The following is a 23,963-nucleotide window of genomic DNA, read 5'->3' on the forward strand; positions in this document are numbered from 1 at the left end:
AGTCAGAGAAAGCCAGAACAGAATTACCAAGGGTTAGGAGTAAATGGGGAGATTTGGGGGGGTGGGGGAAGGTGTTTGGTTTCTTTCTTTCTTTTTTGCTAGTCCTGGGGCTTGAACTCAGGGCCCGGGCACTGTTCCTGAGCTTCTTTTGCTCAAGGCTAGCACTTACTACTTGAACCACAGCACCATAGCTTTTTCTATATGGTTCTGAGGAATTGAGCCTGGGGCTTCATGCATGCTAGGCAAGCACTCTACCACTAAATCGTATGTCCAGCCCCAGTTAGTTTTTTGTTGTTGCTGTCTGTCCTGGGGCTTGAACTCAGAGTCTGGTGCTGTCCCTGCACTTTTGTGCTCAAGGCTAGCACTCCACTACTTGAGCCATATGACTTCCAAGTTTTTCATGGTTAATTGGAGATAAAGAATATCATGGGCTTCTCTGCCTGGGCTGGCTTTGAACCACGATCCTCAGATCTCAGTCTCCTGAGTAGCTAGGATGACAGGTCAGAGCCACCAGTGATGACCAAGGAGAGTTTTTTTAATAGACTGTTCTGTTTTGGATAATGAAAAAGCTGTGGAAATGGAGAACAGTGATGATGATGATGACAACAAAGCACTGTGAATACACCTAATACCACTGAATTGCACAACCAAAATGGTTAAAATGGCAAAATTTATGTTTTTGTTTTTGTTGTTTTTGTTCCATCATGGGGCTTGAACTCTGGGCCTGGGCACTGTCCCTCAGCCCTTCCACTCAAGGGAAGGGCTCTACCACAGCGCCATTTCTGGTTTTCTGGTGGTTTATTGAAGAGTCTCACAGACTTTCCTGCCTGGGCTGGCTTTGAACCGTGATCCTCAGATCTCAGCCTACTGAGTAGCTAGGATCACAGGTGTGAGCCACCAGTGCCCGGCATGTTATATATATTTTAACACACACACATACACAAAGCCTAAGGACCAATTCTACATTGTCCACTAGGAAGTTAATACTAGGGCAACAACGGTCACTATCTCCGCTCTCACAATTGACTGAGGTCAAAGAAGGCAGGAGAGTACTACATACTCATTCTCTCCAGTTAAAAGTTCCCTAGGTGCAGATTCCCATCCTTACAGATGCAGGAGATCATCAGCCCAGCAAGAGCTGCTTGAGGCAATTAGTGAGTTGTGAAGAAGGCCTTCAGGAGCTGGCGATAAGAATTCAGGAAGCTGGAGAGATAGTGCCCCCAACAGAGAGCCAAGTATATATAAGGGAGGTAATTACTACCACTAATGCTAAGTGGCAGAGTTCTCAGGATGTATCTTCTCATTACTACAGATGCTATGTACATGTATGAGAAAAAGTGGGGAGGGGGGAGCAAGATGAAGAGATCAAGAGAGACAGAGACAGTGTGAAAGCACACAAAGAAAGAAAATCCCCAAGTGAAGGAAAATCCACTCATTCATTCAACTGTTGTATAAGCAACAGTTGTGTAAGGTTTTAAGAACTGGAGAGAGCAGAGTACTATAGGCCCCACCTTTAAGGAGCTTAAGTCTAGTCAGAGACAAAAGACTTGGGGGATAAGGGGAAGAGATTCAACACAATAAACATTGTTTAGCACCTTACATACAACAAATTGAGCTGTAATCAGAGGCCAGTCTCTGCATTATCCTGAGCATTAAAAAGTATTTGAAACAGTCCTCTAAGAGGAGAACAGTAAACAAAGAGATTAATAAACCTTTACTTACAAAGTCTACAATGCAAATTACTAAAACAGTTTTGCACAAACCATTTAAGGTCTAATAAAGCCTAGTAGTTAGTGCTGGCATTTAGATTCAGCACTTTCACTGAAGTATACAAGCCAGGTCACTTGGCGTCTCAGAAATTTATCTCAAGTATCATTTAAACATTAAGTAGATGGCACTAACTGGGGATCATAAATGACTTTACAATAAAGGCCATAAAAGAAGAAATGCAAAATGTTCAAGAAGGTCTTAAGGACAATGGAAAAGACAAGTAATAAGGGGAGTAGAGAGCAAAAGATCAGGAAATGATGTTTTAGAAGATGGTTTTGAAATGGCTCTTTAAAGAGGAACAGATGAAAATGTAGAAATCTCTTTCCATTAGATAAGGGCCTTGTAGGCACCACTTGCCAATGCCAAATGTAGGAACTTGAACATAGTTAGCACTTAAAAAAAGAAAAAAAAAGCTTTTGCAAAGGGTGACACTAGCCAAAGAACATTATATTCATTGCCTGATTTAATGGCAACCTCTCTATACAACACCTTAATAATAACAATAAGTTTTATTTTAAAACGTGTGGAGTTTTCTTTGGGGGGGAGGGTCAGTCCTGGGGCTTGAACTCAGGGCCTGGGCACTGTACCTAAGTCTCTGTGCTCAAGGCGAGCACTCTACCACTTGAGCTACCACACCACCTCTGGCTTTTTCTGTGTATGTGGTGCTGAGGAAGCGAAGCCAGGGCTTCATGCATGCATGCTAGGCAAGCACTCTACCGCTGAGCCATCTTCCCAGCCCAAAAATAAATAGCATTTTTAGTGGGACATGCTGGCACACACCTTTGAGCACACTCTTACCACCTGGGGGACAGGGCCAGAGGACAGTGAGATGGAGGACAGCCTAGGCTACATAAAAAGCTAGGGGCCAGCTTGAACAGAGTGTCACCCTGTCTCAAAAAGCAAAAAACGACCAGAGCTGGAGGCTCGGCTCAAGTGATACAGCAAGCTGCCTAAAGAGCATGAGGTCAAGTTCAAATTCCAAACGAAGAGAGAGAGAGAGAGAGAGAGAGAGAGAGAGAGAGAGAGAGAGAGAGAGAGAGAGAGAGAGAGAGAGAGGGGGGATAAACCACATTTCTCTGGATAGCTGTGGATAGCTGGTGAACAAAGACAGAATGACTCTGTACAACATAATTTTCTTGCCGGGCCCTGGTGGCTCACGCCTGTAATCCTAGCTACTCAGGAGGCTGAGATCTGAGGATCGCGATTCAAAGCCAGCCCGGGCAGGAGAGACCATGAGACTCCTATCTCCAATAAACCACCAGAAAACCGGAAGTGGCGCTGTAGCTCAAGTGGTAGAGCGCTCGCCTTGAGCTGAAGAGCTGAGGGACAGTGCCCAGGCCCAGAGTTCAAGCCCCACGACCGACAAGAAAAATAAAAAACAAAAAAAAAACCCATAATTTTCTTCAATCCTTTGAATTTTGTATCACTGTTGACTACATTATACAAAAAACAATATTATTACATTTTGTAATAATTGGAAGTAAAGAATACAATGGTATGTGAAAAAATAAAAAAGAATTCACATCAGAGGGTCTTAAGATCCAGGCAACGGGTAATGAAAGCCTGAACAAATTTGGAGGCAACAGGAAGTAACAAGGAAGTCATTCAAAAACATAACAATCTGACACATGACTAAATAAAAGGGATGAGGTAAGGGCCTATACTATGAACAGAATTATAAACATTTTCCTTATAAGCGTATTTTCTTATAAACAATGTATTCAGTGAATATGTTAGAAAGTATAGAATATAAAGGAAATTATTTCTACAGTTTAACTACCACTGGTAAATGCCTATGATCCTAGCTTTGTGGGAGGCTGTAGGTCTGAGAACACCCTAGGCAAAAACAAAAAATAAACAACAAAAATAAACGCTAAGCACCTGTAATCCTACTAGTCAGGAGGCAAGAAAGTCAGTGAGACTTTTATCTTCAATAAATTACCAAAAAAGCCAGAAGTAGAACACTGGCTCAAGTGGTAGAGTGCTAGCTACCTTGAGCAAAAAGAAGCTCAAGGAGAGTGCCTAGGCCCTGAGTTCAAGTCCCAGGACCAAAGGAAGAGGAGAAATTTTAAAAAAAAAAAAAAAAAGACCCTACCTGAAAATATCTGAAGTTAAAAAAGGACATGGACCAAGTAGTACAGAGCCTAGCAAGCACAGGCCCTGAGATAAAAACCTTAGTACCAAGAATGAATGACAATATGTAATTTACTGGCTTTTATTATATTCACAGTTATATATCCACCTCCACAATCTATTCTGGAACATTTCAACACCCCAAAAAGAAATCCCTATCATATCACTGCTTATTCCCCACTTACTCTAGTTCCAGGTCTGCTTATCTCTTGAGATCTCATTCTAATAAATGAACCCATAGGACACACTGCTTTCTGTGCCTCGTTTCTCTCACTAATCACAGGAGTTTCAAGGTCCATCCGGGCTGCACTGTCTACTAATCCTGAATAATATTCCCCTATACTAAGTTTGGGGCATTTTTAAAACATAACTATAACCATTCCAGAAACATTATTTCATGATCAGCATTTTTCATGTCATAAATGCTTTGTGACATATGAAATAAAGCACAGTATCTCACATCAAATGGCTGTGTTGTGATTTAGTCACTTTAATATTGTCTGACATTTTAATTATTTTCAATTGTAAATGAACCTTTGAGGGGGGGGGCCTGAATTCAAGGACTAGACACTGTACCTTATTTTTTTCTTCTCAGGGCTAGTGCTCTACTCCTTTAAGCCTAAGTGCCACTTCCAGCTTTTTGATGATTAATGATGAAGGTAACCGTTTTATGGACCTTCCTGCCCAAGCTGGCTTTGAATCAGGTTCCTCAGCTCTCAGCCTCCTAAGTAGCTAGGATCACAGGCATGAGCCACAGCACACAGCACACAGACTTGCTAAGGTGTCCAAGCTTGTCTCAAATTCACACATCTCCTTCCTCAGCTTTCTCAGTGCTAGGATTTCAGGCATGGGCCACCGCACCAGTTATAAACTTTGAGGTTTTTTGGTGCTAGTACTGGGGCTTGAATTCAGAGCCTCAAGCTTTCACTTGTCTTCTTTGCTCCTAGCTGATAATCTACCACTTGAACGTATAGCCTCTGTCCGGGACTAGAGACAGCCAGCAAAAATTAAATACAACAGGTAGAAAGAACCCTCGGGGCTGGGAAGGTGGCTCAGTGGTAGAGTGCTTGCCTTGCATGCATGAGGCCCTGGGTTCGATTCCTCAGCACCACATAAGCAAAAAGAAAAAAGCCGGAAGTGGTACTGTGGCTCAAGTGGTAGAGAGCTAGCCTTGAGCTGAAGAGCTGAGGGACAGCGCCCAGGCCCAGAGTTCAGGCCCCATGACCGACAAAAAAAAAAAAAAAAAGAAATAAGAACCCTGCACAGCATACATACATCCTCAGAAGCAATTAGACATGTCAGGTTCCATTAAAACATTGACTGCCACTGCCTGCTGCTACACTGCTGCTATATATAAAAATGTAAACAATTTCTAAATCCTAAAGATTTAAACATCCTAAAATACCTTCAGGATTGTTTGTTCCCACACAGTAAAACCCTTCAGAATCTGATCTAAAAATAAAATTATGTGTCAAGTGTTCTTCAAAAATACTATGTATACTGATTGGAATGTGATGCCAATTAACACATTTTGTAAGTAACTTGCCAGTGAAACTTCAGATAGCCTAAGCCAAAATCAACAACAAAAAAAACAACACCCTCTTGACATTTTCCTTAAATGAGAAATTCTGCAAGTAATTTTAGAAGGCAAACAGATCTGAAGTTAACTAAAATCATGAACTCATTAAGAGTAGCTTCTTGTGGTGACACCTGCCCATATTCCAGTTACCTAGGAGAGATAGGAGGATCTCAGTTCAAGGCCAGCCTGGGCAAAAGTCATCAAGATCCAATCTAAAAAATTAAAATTAAAATTAAAAAATAAAACAAAACCAAGCTAGGTTATAGTAGCCCATGCCTATAATTCTAGCTACACAGGAAGAACATGTAGGAGGATTGTAGTTCCAAGCCTGCCCGGGGAAAAGCTCCAGGCTCTACCTGAAGCTAAAAGGAGAAAGAGCTGGGCATGTGGCTCAAGTAACAGAACCAAGCTTGAGGCCCAGAGTTCAGACTCCCTCATTGCTGTCTCACATCTGTTTTTAAAATGAAATTACTGAAAGCTAGCTGGGCACTGGGGATTCATGTCTGCAATACTAGCTACTCAGGAAGCTGAGATCTGAGGATCATAGTTCAAAGCCAGGCCAGGCAGGAAAGTCTGTTGAGACTCTCATCTCCAATTAAACACTAAAAAAGCCACTATAAATGAGGCTGTGGCTCAAGTATAGAAAACTAGCCTTGGGCACAAAGGCGCAGGGACAGCACCCAGGCCCTGAACTCAAACCCCAGGACTAGGACAGGAAAAAAAAAAATACACAGAAAGCTATACACGTAATTCTAGAGAAAAGAGAATATAACAAAATGGTTCAAATGCTAAAAATTAAAGGTGAAAACTTTAACATGTAATCAACTCCTGGGGTCAGAATACAGTACCCAGCCATTACTACTATGAAGATTACAGACAAGATAGTTTAGCTCTATACCAAAAGAATCAACTGAATCATGGAAACAAATTATCTAATATCACAGTAGTATCTAGTATCACACACAGTTAAATGAGGAATTATAATACACATGCATGCCAAAAACAAAGATCTATGCAACTTTTTTTTAAAAGAACCAAATTTCAACTAATTTAGTCAAGGTGAGCAAGTTTCCAGCTAATTCTTATTTTGAAAAAATGACTTCCACAACCTCCCCTACTGAAGTCAAAGCCTGATTCTGTGGTTTCATAAGCCTCCCTCCTCACTGTCACATTAGTTCACTGCCTTTCAAAGACAGTATTTAAAATAGTCTTAGGCAAGTCAACCTTCAAGCACGCTGTATGGCTAGCAAACTCTGCCCAAGATCAGGATTATTATGTATGATCTAGTATGTTCCTAACACACAAACAAAAGTAGTGCCTCTGTAACATTAGTTTCTATTTTTAGATAATAAGCTACTGCTTTATCTGAAATGTAAGTGTAGGACCATACATTTACTAATACATTTCTTGAAATAGTAATTTGAAGTTACTAATTATATTTTCTAACTCAAAAATAAACCTAGTGCTTCTGCAAAAGTCAAATTTAACTTCTAAAAAGTATCAAATGGTTACTGAATCTTCAGAGCAAACAAGTAGCGTATTTTAAGCTAAAGGCAGATAGGTTTAGAGCACTTAATACAATAGCATTCTTCAGTTTTAAGACACTTTTTGTCCTAAACAACCCAGCTTAAAATGCTTCTGGTTTTTTGGCGGCCATGGGTTTTGAACTTGGGGCCTAAGTGTTGTCCCTGAGCTTTTAGCTCAGGGCTAGTGCTCTACCACAGTGAGCCACAAGCACAGCTTCCTGCTTGTTTCTGGTTTTTTTTTTTTTCTGCTAAACCAAATCCCTTAAAATATATTCAAATTTATTTTAGTTGGTTTCCTATTTCAAATACATTTAAGTTTTTCCACTACTGACAAGACCTTCACAATCCCACTACAATTTATAATCCAAAACACCACATACCTAAAAGATAAGCTTTTAAAACAGAAACAGTAACAGGTTTATTTTTCCAAGAATCCAGTGTTCCACTGGGTCAAATGTTTCTGTTGGATTTTAAACAGCTTAGCCCTTGAAGTGATAAGAATGAAAACAAGTCAAAAGAACCTCAGTGTTCTTCAGTGGCATGCAATCTTCGCAGCCCAAAAAGGCTGCGGAACTTCGCGTCGAAGTCCTCCAGCACCGGAGTAATCTACGCCGTGGCACACAGGTTCACCGCCAAGGCCATTCCCGAACCCGGTGCGCACAGAGCTGGGGCCCTCTAACAGATCGGGCGCTGGGGAAGTCCTCCAGAGACCCGGGTCACCGTGCGCGCCCACGGACACACGCCTTTCGGCTACCTCGGACACGGCTGTCTATTTCTCGGTGCTGGGGAACACACCCCATCTCGTCGAGTCCTCGGAAAGTTAGAACCGGGAGAGGGTACCACGCTTGTGGGAAACGTTTCTGGTGAGCAGAGGGCCTGAAGTGTGGACCAAGCGCTTCCCAAAGGGACCAGGAGACGCGAACCGAAGCGTTAGCGGGCTCACCCTCGCCCGCCACCCCCGGGCACCGGGCCCCCACCGGCCCCCGACCGGCCCTCCCGGCCCCAGCCACCCGGGGGCGGCGGGGGCGCCCGCGAGAGCCGGCCCTCCTCGGGACGAACCCGGGCGAGCCCGCCGGCTCCCGCGGTCCTCCAGCCGACAGGGCTTCCCCGGGCGCGCCCCTCGCTCCCCGCCCCCCGACTCCCCGCTGCCCCCCAAGCCCCTCCGGCCTCGGCCTCTCCCGCGGGCCGCGCGCGCCCGCGCATCCCGGGCGGCCAAGGAGGGAGCCGGCGCCACCCCCCGGGGGATGCTCGCTCTCCCCGGGCCAGCCGCGGAGCGGGGAGGGGGAGCGCCGCGCGGCCGGAGCCCCGGGAGGAGACAATGAATGGAGCCGGCGGCCTCGCCCTCTCCCCACGCCCCGACGCCCCTCGGCGGGCTCCGGCCGGCGCCGCCCGCGCGCGCCGGGGCTGCCCCGCGCGCCGGCCCGGAGCCCACGGGGGCCTCCGCCTGGGTGGCGGGCGTCTGTCACGGGAGCCGGGAGGCCCGGCGGCGCGGGCCCGGGGCCCGGCGACGGGAGGCCGAGCCCACCCGCCCGGTGACCCCCGCGCGCGCCGGGCACCGGGGTGGCGCCGGGCCGCTTCCGCGACGCATAAGGAAACCCGAGCCGGGACGTGGGAGCCGGGCTCGCCGGCCATGACACCGGGCCCGGGTCCCCGCCCGCCCGCCCGCCCGCGGTGACAGCGGCCGGGCCCCGGCCCCCGGGGAAGCCGACCCCCGGCCCCGCCGCCCGGCCCCGCAGCCTACCTGGGGGAGCCGGCCACCCCGCGTCCGGTCGTCCCCCGGCGGCGTCCGGGCCGCTCCTCCCCGCGGCGGGCGAGGGAACCGGGGGCGGTCACATGAAGCGCGTCCCCAGCCCAGGGGACGGGGCCCCGGGAAGGCCCCGCATCGCCGCACTAGCGCCCCGCGCCTCAGGGCACGCGCCCCAAAGCCCGGCCAGCTGGCCCTTGCGGGGCGCGCAGGGACAGCGCGAAGGAGTCTTCACGCCTCACGCTCGCTCCCCTCCGACTCCCGCCATCTAAGATGGCGGCCTCGGCGCCCGCGATGAAGACGCTCTCGGGCGGCCCCGGCTGCCGAGCCCTGCACTCGGCGCTCTTCCTCCCGCCCTGCGGAGCCGCCGGCTCCCCCTCCGCGGCGCACGAGCTCTCCGGGCCGGCGGTCGGCGCCGCGCTCGGCTCGGGCATCGATTGCTCTTGCCCGGACGCGGGCCCCGCCCTCGGGGGCGTGGCCTCGGGACCCCGCGGCCGCCATTTCGGCCGGAGGTCGGGTCCCGAGGGAGGGGGCGGGGCCCGGGGAGCGCGGGAGCCGGCGCGCGTGCTGCGGTGCTCGGCCTCGGTGAAAGCCTCCCCAGATGCCGCCGAGCTCCGTCAGCGCGGGGGGTGCGCGTGCGGACGCCGCGCTGCGGGGCACAGGCCGGGGCCCCGGGCTCGCGTGTCACACGCACCGAGTGACCGAGCCCAGCACGGGCCTCCGCGTGTCACACACCCAGTGACCGAGCCCCGCGGGCCTCCGCGTGTCACACGCACCCAGTGACCGAGCCCCGCGGGCCTCCGCGTGTCACACGCACCCAGTGACCGAGCCCCGCGCGGGCCTCCGCGTGTCACACGCACCGAGTGACCGAGCCCAGCACGGGCCTCCGCGTGTCACACACCCAGTGACCGAGCCCCGCGCGGGCCTCCGCGTGTCACACGCACCCAGTGACCGAGCCCCGCGGGCCTCCGCGTGTCACACGCACCCAGTGACCGAGCCCCGCGCGGGCCTCCGCGTGTCACACACCCAGTGACCGAGCCCCGCGGGCCTCCGCGTGTCACACGCACCGAGTGACCGAGCCCCGCGGGCCTCCGCGTGTCACACGCACCCAGTGACCGAGCCCCGCGCGGGCCTCCGCGTGTCACACACCCAGTGACCGAGCCCCGCGGGCCTCCGCGTGTCACACGCACCCAGTGACCGAGCCCCGCGGGCCTCCGCGTGTCACACACCCAGTGACCGAGCCCCGCGCGGGGCTCCGCGTGTCACACGCACCCAGTGACCGAGCCCCGCGGGCCTCCGCGTGTCACACACACAGTGACCGAGCCCCGCGCGGGGCTCCGCGTGTCACACGCACCCAGTGACCGAGCCCAGCACGGGCCTCCGCGTGTCACACACCCAGTGACCGAGCCCCGCGCGGGCCTCCGCGTGTCACACGCACCCAGTGACCGAGCCCAGCACGGGCCTCCGCGTGTCACACACAGTGACCGAGCCCAGCACGGGCCTCCGCGTGTCACACACCCAGTGACCGAGCCCCGCGGGCCTCCGCGTGTCACACACCCAGTGACCGAGCCCCGCGGGCCTCCGTGTGTCACACACACAGTGACCGAGCCCCGCGCGGGCCTCCGCGTGTCACACACAGTGACCGAGCCCAGCACGGGCCTCCGCGTGTCACACACCCAGTGACCGAGCCCAGCGGGTCTCCGCGTGTCACACACCCAGTGACCGAGCCCAGCGGGTCTCCGCGTGTCACACACAGTGACCGAGCCCAGCACGGGCCTCCGCGTGTCACACGCACCCAGTGACCGAGCCCCGCGCGGGCCTCCGCATGGGCCGTGTGTTCTCCAGCACACAGCCTCAGGCGAGCACCGAGGACAGCGTGAGCACCAAGCCAAGCACCCATCGCTAGGAAGGAGAGGGTGGGAACGGATCCCAAGTGCAGCCGCCAGGGCTGGAGGCCATCCCACCAAATGGCCATGCCCCCTGGGGTGGGGATCCATCGGTGAGCACAGCGGGGGTGGCCAGGAGGAGGAGGAGTACCTTGAGGTTCAAGGGGCAGGAAGGCCAGAGAGGCTGCCAAGCGCATTCTGTCTGAGCCAAGGAGACAGCACGGCCCCGGCTGTGCGGTGGGCCGCTGGTAGAAGCTGGTGTGACAGCACCGGCCGTGAGGCCAGCCAGGTGGAGAGGACAGGCGTGCACGGTGCGACGCCCCCGCCTTGGCCTTTCCATGCCATCCTCTCCCAGTTTAATTTTAGTCACAGATGAGTTGGGCCGGCCTGGGCTGGTGCCTGGGAGAGCCCGCCATGTAAATAAACAATGACTCCACCAGAGGAGGGAGGGAGTGGCCTGCTCTACCATATTGGGTCAGGAAAGCCTCCACGGAGGACACAGCTCACCAGAGGATGAGTGGGAATTTTCTGGAGTGGGAGCAGTATGGGCCAAAGCACAGAGGTGTGGTTAGGATGGTATGTTTGGCAAAACAGTTCGTGGGCTTGAGATTGCTAATCAAACCCTCCCTGGACAGAGAAGAAAAGAAGAGATCTGAAGATGTCCAGCCTGGCATCGGTCCGCTCCAGCCATCACAGGGCGTGAGGGATCCGACACTGGAGCGGCAGGCATTGCTATGGTGTCAGATGCAGAAAAGCTAGCGCTGTTAAATATTAAGACGTAGCCAAGCACTGGCGTCTTACTCCTGTCATCCTAGCTACTCTAGTGGCTGAGATCTGAGGATCAAGGTTTGAAGCCAGCTTGGACAGAGAAATCATAAGAGACCCTTCACTCCTCCAGTTAACCAGCCAAGTGCCAGAAGTGGAGGTGTGGATCAAGTGGTAGAGAATTAGCCTTGAGCAAAATAGCTAAGGAAGAGCTTGAGGCCCAGAGTTCGAGCCCCAGTCCTGGCACCAAAACAAAAAGATACAAGTGCTCTTATAAATAGCTTGGGGCTTATACACTGGGACAATCCCTGGAAGTCAGTTCACAGTACTAACATGATAAAGGCACAGGTCTTTTGTCCCAGGAATTCTCCCTTGGAATGTATCCTGCAGGTACACTTGCACCCTCCAAGAAATCTTGTACACCATTGCTTGTGATCCAAACACCACACAGCGGTAGAAAGATGGCAGTAGACTGTGCACTGATACAGAAAGATGTCCAGGAATGACACAAAAATTGGGCTGGGGGTGTGGCTTAAGTGATAGAGCACCTACCTAGCAAGAAACAGACCCTGAGTTCAAATCTAGTACCACAAAAGAAAAACTATAAGCAGCATGAATAGTGTGCTTCTTTCTGCAAAAAAGGACAACATTTACCTCTAGTTTTGAGTACATCTGGGGAGACGCGAAACACAGTCACAAGCTACTTCTTGATCATTTTTAGTCTTTAAATGATGGAGTTGCCCACTCAAAGCTTTAAAGCAAAACTAGCCCAGAGGGAAACGTAAACCATAAAGGGAGAGGAGGAGACGGGGAGAGGAGGAAAGAGTTGTACTCCAGTTCCTCCTCTATGCTCCGTCCTCTTTCTCCCCCACAAACCCCGTGGTGTGCATTGGCACACTATCCAGGCCTCCAAAGGCTTGAGCCTGGGCCTGGCCAACTCCGCTGCTCTCCTGCTCCTGAATTGCCAGGCCCTGGGAGGAACCCGGCTCTACTAGGCAGCCCCACTTCCAGACACCCAAGTAGGCCAGAGGAGGCCATGCAGCACCTCACCCCAGGAAGGCTGGGCTCATGGCCCTTGACCCTGTTCCTCAGCAGCCCGTGGAGGAGAACATACTTCCTCCCGCCTGTCCACCCCAGCACAGCCAGTACAAGCTCTGGAAACAGGAGGCCAAATCCCAGCTTCCATCACCTCAGGAAGGGGGATGGGGGGCGGGGAGGAAGAACACCTTTCTTCAGCCTTTGATAAGGGGAAATGAGCAGGGTAGCAAGCACCTCTCCAGGCCCCCAGTCCGCTCAGAGCACCTCTCCCCACACGCCTCCCATCTCTCTCCCCCACACACTCTGCCCAGGACCCTCTAAGTGCATCTCCCAGAGGTTCTTGTGCTGGAAACATGCCCCCCCCCAAATGGCGCCGACTCTGCAGGTGGTGTAGAAGATGGGGACAAGTGAGAGGCAATCAGGCCACTGGAGGTCCCGCCCTTAGAAGGCATCACATCGTTCTCAGAGGACCCTGGTGGTTATTTTTAAAAAAGCCAGGCACTGGTGGCTCACGCCTGTAATCCTCGCTACTCAGGAGGCTGAGATATGAGGATCACAGTTCAAAGCCAACCCAGGCAGGAACGTCCACAAGACTCTTATCTCCAATGAACCACCAGAAAACCAGAAGTGGCACTGTGGCTCAACGTGGTAGAGTGCTAGCCTTGAGCAAAAAAAAGCTCAGGAACAGGACCCAAGCCCTGAGTTCAAGCCCCATGAGCAATAAATAAATAAATGTAAGGTCCACTCCTGGTTGGCCAGCAGACTCCACCCTCCTCACAGCAAAGTCTCCACCCAGTACCTGCATTACCTAGGCAACTGGGACACCTGGAAGAGGTCACATCTGCATCCGCTGAGGTCACATCTGAATTTGATGTGGCTACACCTTTCTCTGCCCATACCCTAGATAAGGGCTAGCCCAGGCCCAGAGGCTCTTTCTCCCTGCTCTTTTCTAGCTCTTTTCTCTCTCTTTCCCAGGCCTTTCCCAGCCGCATGGAGTGCCAACCTTGCCTGGTCCCAGCAGGTCTACTGAATAAACCTACCCCTTACCTGAATACCACGTGTGTGCTGGTGCTGTTCTTACTCGGCTACCTCTTTTTAAAAACCTAACAATAAACACCAACAAAATTGCCTTCTGGCTTCCAATCTGGCCTTGGGACAGACTGCTGTCAAAGGCTGGGATGCCATGGATGGAGGTGCTCACCAGAGCTGAGCAGAGGCTAGCCATACTCTTGAACCTCCAGAACTGTGAGTTTCTCTCTTTTCTTTGTCAAGTATCCAGCCTCAGGTACTCTGTTACAACTTCTGAAAACAGACTACACATCAGGTCTAAAAGAAGAAAAACTCTGGCTGGGGAGGTGGCTCAGTGGTAGAGCGCTTGCCTTGCATGCATGAGGCCCTGGGTTTGATTCCTCAGCACCACATAAGCAGGAAGTGGTGCTGTGGCTCAAGTGGTAGGGCGCTAGACTTGAGCTGAAGAGCTGAGGGACAGCGCCCAGGCCTGGAGTTCAGGCCCTACAACCAACAGGAAAAAAAAAGAAGACAATCTGTAGCCCTTTAAATGACTCTAATTCTCCCTCTTGGGTCCAAATTCATCCCAAAACGGTGTACACTCCAACTTAATTTCCACTTCCCCTCCTCCACTAAGCCCCGCAGTGTGCCTTCCACACGGTCATTCACAGAATGCCTTTCCTTCTCACTCAGAGCACTCAATGCTCAGGGGGGTTTACGTTTGCTTAAAGACACACCCTTAGCTGGGCACTGGTGGCTCGAGCCTATAATCCTAGCTACTCAGGAAGCTGAGATCTGAGGATCGGGGTTCAAAGCCAGCCTGGGCAGGAGAGACCTTAAGACTCCTATCTCCAATAAACCACCAGAAAACCGGAAGTGGCGCTGTAGCTCAAGTAGTAGAGCGCTCGCCTTGAGCTGAAGAGCTGAGGGACAGCGCCCAGGCCCAGAGTTCAAGCCCCACGACCGACAAAAAAAAAAAAAAGAGACACGCCCTTGCTGTTGAAATCCTGCCTCAGTCTCTCTCCTCACCAGCCCTATCTGAGGCCTCTTGTTCCCAAACTAGCTCTTCTCTCTTCACACCCTGTCTGGGCTGTGCAACCCAGAGCCATTTGATGACTTAGTTCCTATTTTTCCCACTACAGGGAAGGTTTGCCCTGCTGTGTGTCCCCAGTCCACAATCTTCCCTGGAGCCACCTTTCCAGGCAGCGGCTGCCAGTTCCACTCCCAAGTCCGTGACATACCTATGTATGTTTTCCCAACCCTTCACTACCTCAACTCTCAGAAAAGGCTCAGACTTTGGAGTCATCCTCTGAACTTCCATCTCTTCAACCAATTCCCTGAGTGTCTCTAGACCAGGCATTCTGTTCCTGATGGGCCTGTCAGAAACCTCAGGGCCACCCTGGGACTGAAGGTTTTGTGGTCTCTGTCTTGAAATTCTTCATCGTCTTACCCTGGAATCCATGCTTTGTGACTGATGCGCCAGGGAACAGTGCAGGTCGCTGGGGCTTCGGGAGCCTGACTCCCTCAGGAGCCACCGGTTCCTCCTCACCTCCCTGGGAATTCTGGCTACTCACGCCTCCTCTTCAGCATGTCCACTCTCATCCCAGACCCTTCCCACCCCAGCATCTCTTTGTCTCTGCCCCCAACCCTCCCCACCCCATCATACAGTGGCAGCCCTCCACTGGGAGCATGGCATGATGTCCAGAGTGACTTTCCTGTCCACTGTGTAGCAGGTGTATCTGGCACTGGGAAAGAAGGAGATCTAGAAAGCCCTTCTCAGGGTCAGCACCTTCCCTGGACACATCCCTGAACTGGCGGGGGGGGGGGGGGGAAGGGGGCGTGTACCATGAAAAACAAACAGAAAACAGCAAGAGAAGCCAGGAGCAGTGTTGGCTCAGTCCTGCAGCACTAGTGACTTGGGAGGTAGAAACTCGGGGATCACAGTTGCCAAGCAAAAAAAAAAATATATCTGGAAACTTCATCTCCAGCAGCAGCTAGGTGTGATAGTGCATGCCTGTAATCCCAGCACAATGGAACACAAACAGTCCGGGCCGGCCCGGGGACAGGGAAACCCTTTCTTGAGAGCATGTGTGGAGGTTTTAGCAGGGCAGTTCAGCTCCCCGCGTAGCTTTGACTAGAGAACAGTCCTTCTCTATGGAGGATGGTCGTCCTTTTCAACCAGAGGTGTGGCTTCAGAGGGACGCACATGGAGTGGTGAGGGAGGAAGGGACACCTGCCCAGGAAGCCAGATCAACCGAATCCACCCTGCTGGTCAAGAGGGGACACGTCACAGCCAGACTGCCTTCACAGCTATGAGACCAGATCTTGCAAATAGGCAATGAAAACAGAGGCTGGAGGCGGGTGGCTCAAGCGGTGGTAGACATCTGCCTTGGCATACATGAAGTCCTCAGGAAGAACCAACAAGCAAATGAAAGAGGAGAGTGAAGGAAGGGAGGAGGGAGAGACAGCCAAGTTATACTTTTTGGTCCACCGCATAGCTCTTCCCCCCCGCCATATGGATGGCTCTGCAGGGATTCTAGGAGTGTTACACTGCTTTGGAAAGATCTTAACACGTGTCATTCTCCCCAAACAAGGTCACAGTGGATACAGCAACCAGAATAAAGACAGAAAGCACGTGGTAGCATGGTGGTCTCTGGGTGGACAGACCCTCTTCCATGAGGGCTCAGAGCTCCAGCGGACAATGCAGAAGCAGCATGGTCAAGTCACAGGTCACTGGCTGGACTGGATAAAGTGGCTGCTGGCCATCCTGGTCAGAGGGACACACACAGCTTCCACCTACCCCAGGAGACTGCGCCTCTCCTGAGATCCTAGGGGACCTCAGCGACGGCAGCTGCCATCTTTGAAACACACCAGCAGTCACGCCCATGAGTTACATCTTAAAATCCTTTAATTCTCTTGGTAAAGAACATCCCAGATTTGCATTATGCTCTCAGGGTGGATTATGAATGTAAAGCTATCCGCTTGTTGAATAGAAGCATTTAAAGCACATCATCTTCGGACCTGGGGTTTAGCTCAGTGGTAGGGTCTCTGCTTGGCCTACAGGAGGCCCTGAGTTTGATCCTCAACCCCACAAAGCAAAAAAAAAAAAAAAAAAAAAAAAAAGATGGTAAAATATATCCTCATGATGGCATATTTACAGTTTAAAAATCATACCAGTGCCGGGTGCTGGTGGCTACATCTATAGTCCTAACAACTCAGGACACTGAGACCTAAAGATGAGCCAGGGGAAGGAAAGTCCATGAGACCCTGATCTCCAATTGACCAGTAAAAAAACAGAAATGGAGGTATGGCAGAGGCTAGCCTTGAGCAGAAAGAGCTAAGCAAGAGCATGAGACCCGGAGTTCCAGACCCACTACCTCCATAAAGAACTAAAATAAAATAAGACAGAAATGACACTAAGCCATAAAGAACTAAAATAAAATAAGACAGAAATGACACTAAGCATTTCACAGCACGGGAGTGGCACCACCCACTCCGCCGCTGAGAGGAGGACTTACTGAGATGTTATAGTCTGCCACCCAGAGTTCCCAGAGCGTGGAGATGGTTAATACACACTTCTGGCCAGGACAGAGGAGTAACGTTCACGGAGCAAGGCTTAGTGGACGACTAAAACTTTAATTTCTGGTTCTGTCATTGCCACCGCTATCCACAGTCTAACACGGGCCATTTCCCATCCTTGGTTCATGTGGGGTAATTCCGTGGAGAGAATGAAAGCTGGATAACAAGAGCCAAAGATGAGCTTGGCTTGTTGAACTCCATGGACTCCCGCTTCCCTAGTTCATGCTCCATGACCTCAGGTCACTTTTCCTTACATTTGTGAACATTTGTTGAGTAGCTATGACATGCTGGATGTCAGCAACTGAGCTGACCTCCGGGGTGGTAGAGATGCTGCTTCGACGGTCCTGGGCCTCGGGGAAGGAGCCCATGAATCACGTGCAAGACCCTGGACCACAGGAGTCTGTGCCATGATGAGTCACATGAAGAGGGCACAAGGGGAAAGGCAGAGAAGAAAGCGGGAGTGGAGCTCTCTGGGACAAGAGCATGAGAGACAAAGGCTCCGAGCAAGACCAGTCGAGCATGGAACAGGAAATGTCCCAGCAACCCCCAGTTCTGGTATCCACACCAGGCCTGGTTAGGTCAGAGAGCCTCCATCTCAACAGAAGAAGCTGGGTGTGGTGGCTCACGCCTGTCCTCCTGACACCTGTTTTCTCATCCCAGGGAAGCCTAAAACAGGTGAGTCAGAGCTCAGACATGTGCCCAAGCGGGAAGGCAACCTCAAAAAAAAAAACCAGCACAAAAAAGGGCTCAACAATAGAACGCCAACTTGGCAAGTGCAAGGCCATCAGTTCAAACCCTAGACTGCCCAACGCTGCCAAAAAAAAAGAAGGAAAGAAAGCACCAATATACTCTACATGAAAACCCAAAACAAAGGTTCATCTTACCTGAAACATGTGAAATTAGACATGTCTAATATTTTCTGTACATTTTGTTTCTGGCTTTTACATTAAAAAAAAAATGTGTGTGTGCCAGTCCTAGGGCTTGAATTCACGGCCTGGGCACTGTTCTTTTTTTTTTTTTTGTCGGCCGTGAGGCTTGAACTCTGGGCCTGGGCGCTGTCCCTCAGCTCTTCAGCTCAAGGCGAGCGCTCTACAACTTGAGCTACAGCGCCACTTCCAGTGGGCACTGTTCTTTAGGCTAGCACTCTACCACTTGAGCCACAACTCTGCTGCTGGCTTTTTTGATGGTTCATTGGAGATAAGAGTCACAGACTTTCCTGCCAGGGCTGGCTTTGAACCATGATCCTCAGATCTCAGCCTCCTGCTGAGATCTGATGTGAGCCCCCAGTGCCTGGTTCATCCTGACTCCTTTCTGTATTTGCCCTTCCTGAGGTTCACTTATAGAAGTAAAGAGCCACAAAAGCTCAGAACTTAGAAAATCTCAAGGATCCTTCTACGCAGACCTCTCTAGCCCCAACATTTGGCAGGTGGGCGAGCAGGCCCGGGGGGAAGAGTCCCGTATTCTGCCTGGCATGTGACTGTGCTATGAGAACCCAGATCTGCAGAACTGGGTCATCCAGGATCAAAGCCCGGTCCTACCATTTATGAGCTGTGTGCCCCTGACAGGCACCTCACTCCCAGAGCTGTGCTTTCCCTACCTGCAAAAGAAGCAAAGAATCCAGACCTCCTCAGCTACAGAGGGAATTAAATGCAATAAGATAGGAGAGGTTGTCATCTACTAGGGACCCCATAAACGTTCCTGTTCCTTACCTCTCAAATAGCTTTTCTACACTTTTGGTTATTTCTGTTCCACAGAGCCCTACAAGTTGAATAACTGGCCCAACCAGTACAAGCATTTTCACAGGCCTTGCGCTCAGTGCCCCTTTTGTTTCTTACGGATACTCACTTAATGGCCACAGCAACATCTGGCATTGTCAGTTTCACTTTACTTTGCCAGCATAAAATACTACAGTTAGTCAGTGGCTCACGCCTGTCATCCTAGCTACTCAGGAGGCTGAGATCTGAGGATCGCAGTTCAAAGCCAGCCCAAAGCAGGAAAGTCCTGAGACTCTTGCCTCCAGAAAACCACCAGAAAACCAGAAGTGGTGCTATGGCTCAAGTGGCAGAGCACTAGAACTTGAGCTGAAGAGCTCAGGGACAGGGCCCAGGCCCAGAATTCGAGTCCCATGACCAACAAAAAATAAAAAATTTCAAAAAATACAGTTTTGGCCAGGCACGGGTATCACATACCTATAACCCTAGCTACTGAAGAGGCTGAGGTCTGAGGATTGCAGTTCAAAGCCAATCTGGGCAGGAAAGTCTCTGAGACTCTTATGTATGAGGCTGGAAGTGGAGCTATCGCTCAAGTGGTGAAACCCAGGGATAGCACCCAGGCCCAAGTTCAAGCCCCAGTATCAATACATACACAGGTGTGTGTGTGTGCTCACGTGCTCACACACACACGCAGACACAGACACAGAATTTAGTTTTTCCTCTGGGTATCTGGGCAAAATAAAATATTTATCATTGTTTTAAGTCGTACTTTTTTGATGAATCCTGAGGGTGAATATTCCCCCACATCCGCATTTCCTGTTGTCTTATGCATCTGTTCATGACCTTTGACTTCTGGGGTGTTAGTATCCTCTTATCAATATGAGTGAATTTTTTTATGATAACAAAATTCTTATGATCTATACTGGCAGCAAATATTTATGCCCAATCCCTTGTTTGCCATTTTAAAAAATGTGTGCCAGTACTGGGCTTAAACTCAAAGACTGGGCGCTGTCCCTTAGCCTTTTCACTCAAGGTTGGCATTCTACCGCTTGAGCCGTAGCTCCACTTCTGGCTTTTTGCTGGTTAATTGGAAATAAGAGTCTCCTAGGCTTTCCCACTTGAGCTGGCTTTTAGCCACAATCCTCACATCTCAGCCTCCTGACTAGCTAAGGTTACAGGCGTGAGCAACCGGCGCCTCGCTGCGTTTTCATGTTGAAGCTGATTTAGTTTTACTGTCTTTGTTGTGTTGGTTATCATTGTGATTGTGATTTGGGAGTTTTTAAATTTTTTTGTTTTGTTTTGTTAGTGTTGGGAATCAAACAAACTTGAACATGCTAAGCATATACTCTAGCACTGAGCTGAATTTTCTTTCTTTTTTTAGGTCCGGTCGTGGAGCCTGAACTCTGGGCCTGGGCGCTATCCCTCAGCTCTTCAGCTCAAGGCTAGCGCTCTACCACTTGAGCCACAGCACCACTTCCAGCTTTTTCTGTGTATATGGTGCTGAGGAATGGAACCCAGGGCTTCATGCATGCGAGGCAAGCGCTCTACCACTGAGCCACCTTCCCAGCCCTTTCCCTTTCTTTTCTGTTTTCCGGTAGCACCAGGGCCTCACTCACGTGGGGCAGGCCCAGAGCTACACTCTAGCAGCCACATTCCACGGCGTCTATGCTGTCCCCTCCAGAGGAGAACTCTTTTATCTTAAGCCAAATATAATGGGTTGAATTGAGTGTCTCCAAAAGACAGGTTGAAATCCCGGCCTCCAGAAACTTGGAGCATAACTTTATTTAGAAACAAAGTTTTTGCGTGTGTAAGGATTAAGATGACAGGAAGGAAGGCAGAGGGGCCACTAACCCAATACAACTGCCGGTTTTCTGTTGGTTAGTTAGCTCTTTTGGGATTGGTTAGTTTGGTTTGGCTTTGAGACAGTCTAGATACAGCCTAGACTAGTCTTCAAAATTGTGATCCTCTTGTCTCAGCTCCAGAGTGCCGGGATTTCAGGCAGGAGCCACCATGTGCAGCTTCACCTACTATCTTCATGAGAGAAGACAGTCTATAAAGCACGAGGCTTGAAGCAGCACAGAAGCGAAGAGTCTCAGAGGGAATGCGGCCCATCGGTCACCGCTATGCCAAGCTCTGGCCTCAGGAATTATGAGAGAATATCTGTCAGTTGTCTTGAACCACCAAATTTGCCATATGCCTGGACATGACCTGACTGTCAAATTCTCCTACGAACATGAGAAGCGAGGAGGAACTGGATGGGAACGCTGCTGTGTTGCATGCGGACGTACCAGGCTGTGGGCAGGGTCAGCACTCGGCTTTCTTAGCCTCCAGGAAGATGGCAGCAAGTTTAATCTCTACTTTGCAAGCTACATGAAGACACACTCAAGGGACTGGCAGATGTAAATGTGAAAAATGGAGCCCTAAACCAGACGCCGGCAGCTCACGCCTGTCATCCTAGATAGTCAGGAGGCTGAGATCCGAGGATCACCGCTCAGAGCCAGCCCGAGCAGGAACGTCCATGAGACTCTCATCTCCAATGAACCACGTCACAGAGTGTAGAGCACTACTTGCCTCCCAGGCCGTGAGGTCAAACTTGAGGACTGGCACTCATATAAAAAAAATGGAGCCCTGGATTCCATCTCCAGAACCAGAATAACCATCAGCAAAAAAGAAAATAGAACAAAACATGGGAAAGTCAAAAGAATTTTTTTCCCAGAACTGATGAGAATACCCCACTTGTAAGCTCAATAACACATGCCAGAGCCATAAGAGAAGAGGTGGATACATTCCCCCTTCACAAGGTTGTCTGCATAGTAATAAATACTTTAAACAAAGTCTAAGGTCAAATGGTAATGGGGGAGGAATTACCTACAGATAAAGGATTGGATTCTCTTGTAGAAAAAACAGAGGCTGGAAAGGTGGCTTAGTGGTAGAGTGCTTGCCTTGCACGCATGAGGCCCTGGGTTCAATTCCTCAGCACCACATAGGCAGAAAAAACCAGAAGTGTCTCTGTGGCTCAAGTAGTAGAGTGCTAGCCTTGAGCTGAAGAACTCAGGGACAGTGCCCAGGCCCTGAGTTCAAGCCCCAGGACTGGCCAAAAAAAAAAAAAAATGAAACTCAGAACCCAGTAGAAAAATAATCAAAGCTAAGTTAGGTAGAACATGTCCAGCTCCTTGGGCTTAGTCCCCAGAAACCACACACACACACACACACACACACACACACACACACACACACACACACACACACACACACACACCCCTAGCTACAAGTCACAGAAACAGGCCATGTCAACTAGACAAAAAAAACAGCTACCACCTTAACAAGAGAAGCAACTCGGAGAAACCACCCTCACCCCTACCCTCCAGAGCCAGACACACCCAGCCTTCCCGTGTGTTAGTGACTGAGCCAGACCCAGGGTTAGGACCTCAGACCAAGGTTCTTTGCCACGCCATGCCCTGGGAGCATTATCAGACTGTCACCATCTTGCCTGAGGTTAGAAGAAGGAGCTGCTCGGCGGCTGGCTCTGGCTGCCTGTGGGGTGCTGGCGCCCCGCTTGGGATTGCTCCTTGATTCTGACCTTTGGTAAAGTGGTGAACCTCTCAATGTCAGTCTTCTGGAGTGCAAGGTGGGGACCGTCCAGTGGGGCCTTCATACCATCGTTAGGAAGAACAGCGGGTTAATGCATGGAAAGTGTCTGTGGCTGTCGTCGGCACCACGCAAGTACCAGCCGGCCCCGGCCGTCACCGACGGGTGACCTCGAGTCTGGAGATACAAGAGAACTTCGTTTATTCTAAAACTTCCTGCGTTCCTACCCTCCAGGTACACGATCACTTTCCAACACATTCTCTTCTTTAATCCTCCCAACGGTTCTGGAAGTCTGCCTCCATTTTTCCAAGAAGAAAACCGAGAATCAGAGGGGTTCAAGTTACCTGTCTAAAGTCACAAGGCCCGGGAGGGGCCAGGACCAAGATTCAAGCGTAAGGGTGGGCAGGCTCTTTGCCACGGCAGCCACGGTTCGGTCAGGCCGGCGGGCCCGCGCGTCTTTCACCCCACGAGTGCCCGGGAAATCCAACCCAGGACCAAAAAAAAAAAAAAATGCCAGGCCGGGCTGCGGCTCCAGTGCCAGGGCCCAGTGCAGCCACGTGATGGGCTGATTTGTAGTGAAGTCAGGAACATTCCCGCACCTCGGTCCCACCCCGGGCAGGATTCCTAAGGTGGGGAGCGGGGCAGGGGAGGGCGGGGAGAGGAGGAGGGCCGGCTCTGCACACCGCCCTGCTTCTAAGCGCATGTCCCTGGGCAGTCACGCTGGAAACGCTCCAAAAGCCCCAACCTAAAATAGCATACTACCCTGTTATTTTCATGGCTGGAGAAAAAAAAATGCTCCAAAGCAAAGCAAGTATTTTTATCCCAGGCCTGGCTTAGAATAGCAACACCTATTTACTCGGAGGGTGGAGGCTGAGGACCAGTTCCAGGGCTGGAGACTCTGGGTTGATGACTCTGGATCCTCACCCAGGACCCAGGGCAGGGAGGCCGCAGCCCAGCCTCCTCCCCCACCCCACCCCCAGACGCCTGCCTCATTTTCTGATCTGCTCCACCCTCCAACCTTCTATCCACATTTGTTTTTCATTTTCTGCCAGGCTGGGGCTTGAACTCAGGGCCTGATTGCTGTCCCTGAGGCCTTTTTTTTGCTCAAAGTTAGTGCTCTATCACTTGGAGCTACAGCGCCACTTAGGGCTTTTGTGGTGGTGAACTGGTGATAAGAGTCTCAAGGACTCTCCTGCCCAGGCTAGCTTTAAACCGTGATCCTCAGATCTCAGCCTCCTGAGTAGCTAGGGTTACACACATGTGCCACGGGAACCCCGGTAAGCCTCCCCTCCTCCGGCCCTTTCTTCAACCTTTTCTTCCCTCTTCCACCAGCAGCTGATCTTTCTTGAGCCTGACCGTGGCTCTCCAATGATAAGGACCCTGCATCAGCTAGGAATGACTGTAAGCCACCACAGGAGGCTCCTGTGGAATAGCTCAGTGCAGAGCCTTTTCCTGCCATGCACAAAACCCTGGGTTTAGTCCCAGGACTGAGAAGGAAGGAAGGGGAAGGGAAAGGAAGGAAGGCAGGAAGGCAGGAAGGCAGGAAGGCAGGCAGGCAGGAAGGCAGGAAGGAAGGAAGGAAGGAAGGAAGGAAGGAAGGAAGGAAGGAAGGAAGGAAGAAAGGAAGGAAGGAAG

General features: G+C 51.0%; 1 protein-coding gene across 6 annotated transcripts in view; it reads right to left on the bottom strand.

Annotated features, from left to right (window-relative positions):
- Nucleotides 1–22,847, bottom strand: part of LOC138824822 (RAF proto-oncogene serine/threonine-protein kinase) — a 67,952-nt gene extending 45,105 nt beyond the window's left edge. Inside the window, exons 1-2 of one of the 6 annotated variants that reach the window (XM_070019156.1) lie at nucleotides 22,673–22,846; nucleotides 22,321–22,505 (exon numbers count right to left, since the gene is read on the bottom strand). In XM_070019156.1, coding sequence (XP_069875257.1) covers nucleotides 22,321–22,395 — 75 coding nt within the window. In that variant the 5' untranslated portion in view covers nucleotides 22,396–22,505; nucleotides 22,673–22,846. Of the gene's footprint in view, nucleotides 1–7,388; nucleotides 7,408–8,749; nucleotides 9,039–22,230; nucleotides 22,254–22,320 lie in introns of those variants that run through there. The other 5 variants (XM_070019154.1, XM_070019155.1, XM_070019159.1 and 2 more) reach the window with 5 other exon arrangements.
- Between the last annotated feature and the right edge of the window lie 1,116 nt (nucleotides 22,848–23,963).

The sequence above is a fragment of the Dipodomys merriami genome, unplaced genomic scaffold (genome assembly GCF_024711535.1).
Source record: "Dipodomys merriami isolate MVZ:Mamm:240054 unplaced genomic scaffold, mDipMer1.0.p SCAF_13, whole genome shotgun sequence".
Classification (NCBI taxonomy): Eukaryota; Metazoa; Chordata; class Mammalia; order Rodentia; family Heteromyidae; genus Dipodomys; species Dipodomys merriami.